The sequence below is a fragment of the Solanum tuberosum genome, unplaced genomic scaffold (genome assembly GCF_000226075.1).
Source record: "Solanum tuberosum cultivar DM 1-3 516 R44 unplaced genomic scaffold, SolTub_3.0 scf00103, whole genome shotgun sequence".
NCBI classification, from domain to species: Eukaryota; Viridiplantae; Streptophyta; class Magnoliopsida; order Solanales; family Solanaceae; genus Solanum; species Solanum tuberosum.
Genome location: NW_006239027.1, coordinates 927,014 through 931,435, shown reverse-complemented (window position 1 = coordinate 931,435; position 4,422 = coordinate 927,014). Strand labels below are relative to the sequence as shown.

Sequence of the window (4,422 nt, the reverse complement as noted above, 5' to 3'; positions counted from 1 at the left end):
AACTCTGCCACTAATCATAGTTACTCTCTCTGTCCACTTTTAATTATCATGTTACGTTTTTTAAAAGTTAATTTAACTAATTTTCAAAGTTAAATTAAATTACATTAATTCGATATTTTAAATATTCAAAACTACATTATACATTCCAATTTTTTGCATATATGAAAAAATATATGATAATATGTTAATCAAAGTTAAGTATTATTATTTGAAACTATGACAATTAAAAGTAGACGGAGTAACAAATAAGTAAATTTTAGTGTCATTCGTTCCCCTTTTATAAAAGCCGGTCACATACACAGAGTGAGAGAGACAATAATCGGAGCAGAGATTTTATTTTTTTTGAGAAAATTATCAATGGAGAACGTGGAGAGCGTAGCAAAAGCTGCACTTGAGAAATTGAAGGAGATGAATATGGTGGAAAACGCAAAGGAGATCGTCAAAAGAACAACACCGTTTGTATCGGAATATGCGCGGATCTTATTTGATGGGTTACTGGAAAATCTGAAGCAGATTGTCGTGAAAACGACGCCGTTCGTACGAACCTCATCGGACTGGTTACTGGAAAAAGCTCCTCCACTGATATCTACTTCGATAAATTCGATCCGTATAGCTCCAATATATTACACCATTCCAATTGGATTTCTGCTAATTTTGTTCCTCCGCCGGTGCTGCAGCGGCGGCGACGGCGGAAATGCGAAGACGATGAAAGCTCCGGGAAGGAATAATGTAAGGATGACCAGGCGTGATTTTGAAAAAAGTCCTAAATCCTATTTCCGCGATCTCCGCTCCCGAAAAAAATAATTTCGGTATAATTATTTGGTATTCGATATCTACGTATTTTGTTTAATTTTTAAGTTTGAACTCGAAATGTTTAGTTAAAAATGAAGGTATCTCATCTATCGTGATATCACTTATGGTGTGGATTTATGTAATTTTGTATACTATGTGTTTGTATTTCGAAATTTATAAATATTTTGTTATGAATTTAGTTATTTTATACTCCTTCCGTTGTATTTTATATGTCACCTTTTTACTTTGCACTTGAATTAAAAAATAATATAACTTTACCCTTCTATTCTTATATAATTTTTTTGAAACTCAAGTTTTCAATCAATAAATATGAATTAATTTATATTGATTAATTAATTTAACTAATAAACATGAATCATTTACTTAGCTTTTCTAAGTTGGTCAAATGTATATTTTTAAGGCTAATAATTCACAAGGATAAAAAAGGAAGAATATTGTAATTTATGCATTAATTTTATGAAATGACAAGTATTATGGATTAATTATTTATAAAAAGGGATGACATATAAAATGAAACGGAGGGAGTATTTATTGAAGTGGGACAGGCTTAGATGCATCTACAATCCAACAAGTTGTTGCTTTATCAACTGTATCGATCCAATAATTAATGTTGTTCGGTGAAAGTTAGGTGATAGAAATTAATATCAAACCTTGTGAAATTGTTTATGTACACTATTGATCTAAAAAGTTTGTATCAAAGAGAGAAAACTAAGAGGCGAATTAGTCTTGAATCGAAGAGTAAAGGTAAGATCCGCATACATTTTGTTCTTTTTCAATTGTGAAATTACGTTGAATATGTTGTTGTTGTTGTCGTAAGTAGAGTGATGGAATTTGGAAGAGGTGAATTGAAGGTAAGAGGTACAGCAGTAATGGAGAAGATGAAATCAATAGAAGATATTTTGAAGATGTTGATGGATTCCCCAGTAGGATTTATCATTTCAATTGGGTTGATTGTGATTTTGTTGTCCTTAATTTGTCGTTGCTGCTGCAGAGGAAATAATAATAGGAGAAATGTGGAGATGATGGGTCGTAGGAAATATTATTGAAGTCAGTGATCGTATGAAAAATTTAACATCTTATATATACTAGAGTTCATTTATAATCTTTCAACAAAGGCGATTCAATTGTTCCACTGGCTCCCCCCCTGATTAGAGGAATGTACTAATGAGTATTGTGTTGGCTGCACCACCATGCCCACAGTCTGTAATTCCTTTCTTTTTGAATTTGAAGTTAGGAGGGTATTACACGAGTTTGTAAATCGAAATGAAAATCGAACGTTTCCTAGTTAAAAAGTGTGGAATTTCGTTTGAATTATCATTTGTCAGGACTCTTTGGCATAAATTGCTTGATTTGGATATAAGGCATTTATTCTGTTGTTATTCTTGTATTCTTTTTCGTTTTCTTAATTGAAAAAATAAAATAACAAATTACAAAAATAATAATAACCTTGATACGATTCAATTCAACATTTTGTTCGTTTGAATTTGATTATGTTGTAGCTTTATAAGTCGGATTAACCATTGATATTAACCAACTAGTAGTATGCAATTCATCTCATTAATTCCCACATCTTTTAATGCCTCAATTTTCCAATCGACAACAGGGGAACCGTAATAGACATTCAATAACATTAAATTTTAAAAATATATTATTAAATTCAAATTCGAAATATTTAGTGAAAAATGAAGGTATTCATATATGTAACGACAAGTGATTGTTAATCTTGTTGACACCCAATTTTGACCCTCCCCAATATAAATTAATCATCGAGCTTCCTAAATTCTAAATGATTTGAAATAATTGGCTTTATAAAATTCAAAATAATTTTTAATTCATTTAAAGTAGTTTTGTCATTTTTATAAATTTTAAGATAATAAATATGATATTTTATATAATTATATGTCTAATTAGTATATTTTATGAACGTTCGAAAATTGTCTCAAAAAGATTTTAGTTTTATTTAAACATTTGGTTATTTGGTTTAAATTAATTAATAACTTATATTCCGAGTTAACTAGTTTATAATTAAGTTAATTATTATATAATTATGTGTCTAATTGGTATATTTTATAAATATTTGAAAAATCATATCAAAAGATTTTTATTTCTTTTTAGCTAAGTGCCTTACTAACTTAATTTAATTTAAATCATAATTACGATTTTGAATTAATTAGTTCATGTTTAAATTAATTATATTATTATCAAGTTAATTATTTTATTTCGTTAAGAATAAGAAGCTCGTTAATTAATTAAAATTAAAGTCATCTTATTTATTTATTTGTTTATATTTTTCGGCCACGTTCTCCAAGTAAATCTGATTTGGTTAATTTCGTAATCCTAATCGATTATAATTGCAATTCTTTTGGCCAAATCCTCAATTCAAGACCTAGCCATTTTATTACAATTCTAACCCTTTTCCCACCTTGCATCCAATTCTTTTAAAGACCAAAATTGGGCCATTTAATTCCAACCCAAATTAAGCCCCAAATCAGCCCATTTTTCCAACCCATTCCTCCACCAAAACAGTCCCATATTTCCCAACCCATATATGCATACAATAACATACAACAATACTAAAATAACCAACAACGTGCAGCAAACACCAATGCCGACCCCACCCCTTTTAATTTATTTATTTGTTTTATTTTATTTTATTTCTTAATGATTCCCAACTACCTAGGCCCACCCTTTAATTCCTCCAACTCAAAAAATAAACACATTACATTATAACAACATACAATATATACTTGACCGACCCCACCCCTATACCCTTTATTCTTCTTCTTCTTCCAGAAAAAGCCAAAACCCAGAAAACGTCCAGCAGCCAGGCAGTGCACTGCTTCCCTTTGGCTTCTTCTTCAAAACGTCCTTATCCCCATTAATGTGGCAACAGAGCAATAGTAGGCACACGCGTTTTTCCCCTTCCTCTTTCGGAATAGGGCGAAAATTTCAGAGAAAGTAGATTTTCCTTTAATGGTGAAAGGTTTTTGAAATTCAAATTTGTAGTCCTTGAAGTTGAAATTGCCCTCATCTTTTCCCCCCAAAAAGTCCGAACCCTAATTTCCCCTTATATAAACACCTTTTCTGTTCATTAGGAAGGGGGGGATTTTTTTTTTGGAGAGTGAGATTTTAGTTTTTTTTTTGAATTGAGGCAGAGAGTGGAAAAGGGGAAAAATTGTTTTCTGTTGGAATTTTTAGAACAAGAATACACCTAATAGCTTAAGAGAAATAATTAAGATATATACTAAAGAAAACCGAGAGTTTTTCCGAGAGGAGTAGACGTCGTTTGAGTCTGAATTCTGTCCATATCTTGTTCGTCGTCGTGGTTGAAGGATCGTGGTCATCAGCTCGTTCTGTCTCGGTCTCGCTGCTCCGAAGAAGGTAAAATTCCTCTTCGTTCTTGACGTCTATCTACTATTGAGTTGTTCGTCTGACTACGCTATAAATTTGGCCCAACTTTTGGTGTTCTCTTATCTTTGTTGGATGGTCCCAACTCGTTTATATTGCTATCGATTTATCATGAACTCCATTACGATGTTCACGTTGTTATAAGTATGAGGGGTGCGACTTACCATTGATTTGTTTTTTTTTTTTTTTTTTTTTTTTTTT

The 4,422-nt window shown here is 31.2% G+C and overlaps 1 protein-coding gene and 1 long non-coding RNA gene across 3 annotated transcripts in view; both read left to right on the top strand.

The window, feature by feature from the left end:
- The first annotated feature begins 270 nt into the window (after positions 1 to 270).
- LOC102585716 (uncharacterized) overlaps positions 271 to 4,422 on the top strand; it is a 17,233-nt gene continuing 13,081 nt past the window's right edge. Inside the window, exon 1 of one of the 2 annotated variants that reach the window (XM_006348596.2) lies at positions 271 to 557. In XM_006348596.2, the coding sequence (XP_006348658.1) occupies positions 358 to 557 (200 nt within the window). In that variant the 5' untranslated portion in view covers positions 271 to 357. The remainder of the gene's footprint in view (positions 558 to 4,422) is intronic. The other variant, XM_015309313.1, reaches the window with a different exon arrangement.
- Positions 1,324 to 2,168, top strand: LOC107060865 (uncharacterized). Its single transcript, XR_001473579.1, has 2 exons — positions 1,324 to 1,557; positions 1,634 to 2,168. It is a non-coding gene; the product is annotated as an uncharacterized lncRNA (long non-coding RNA).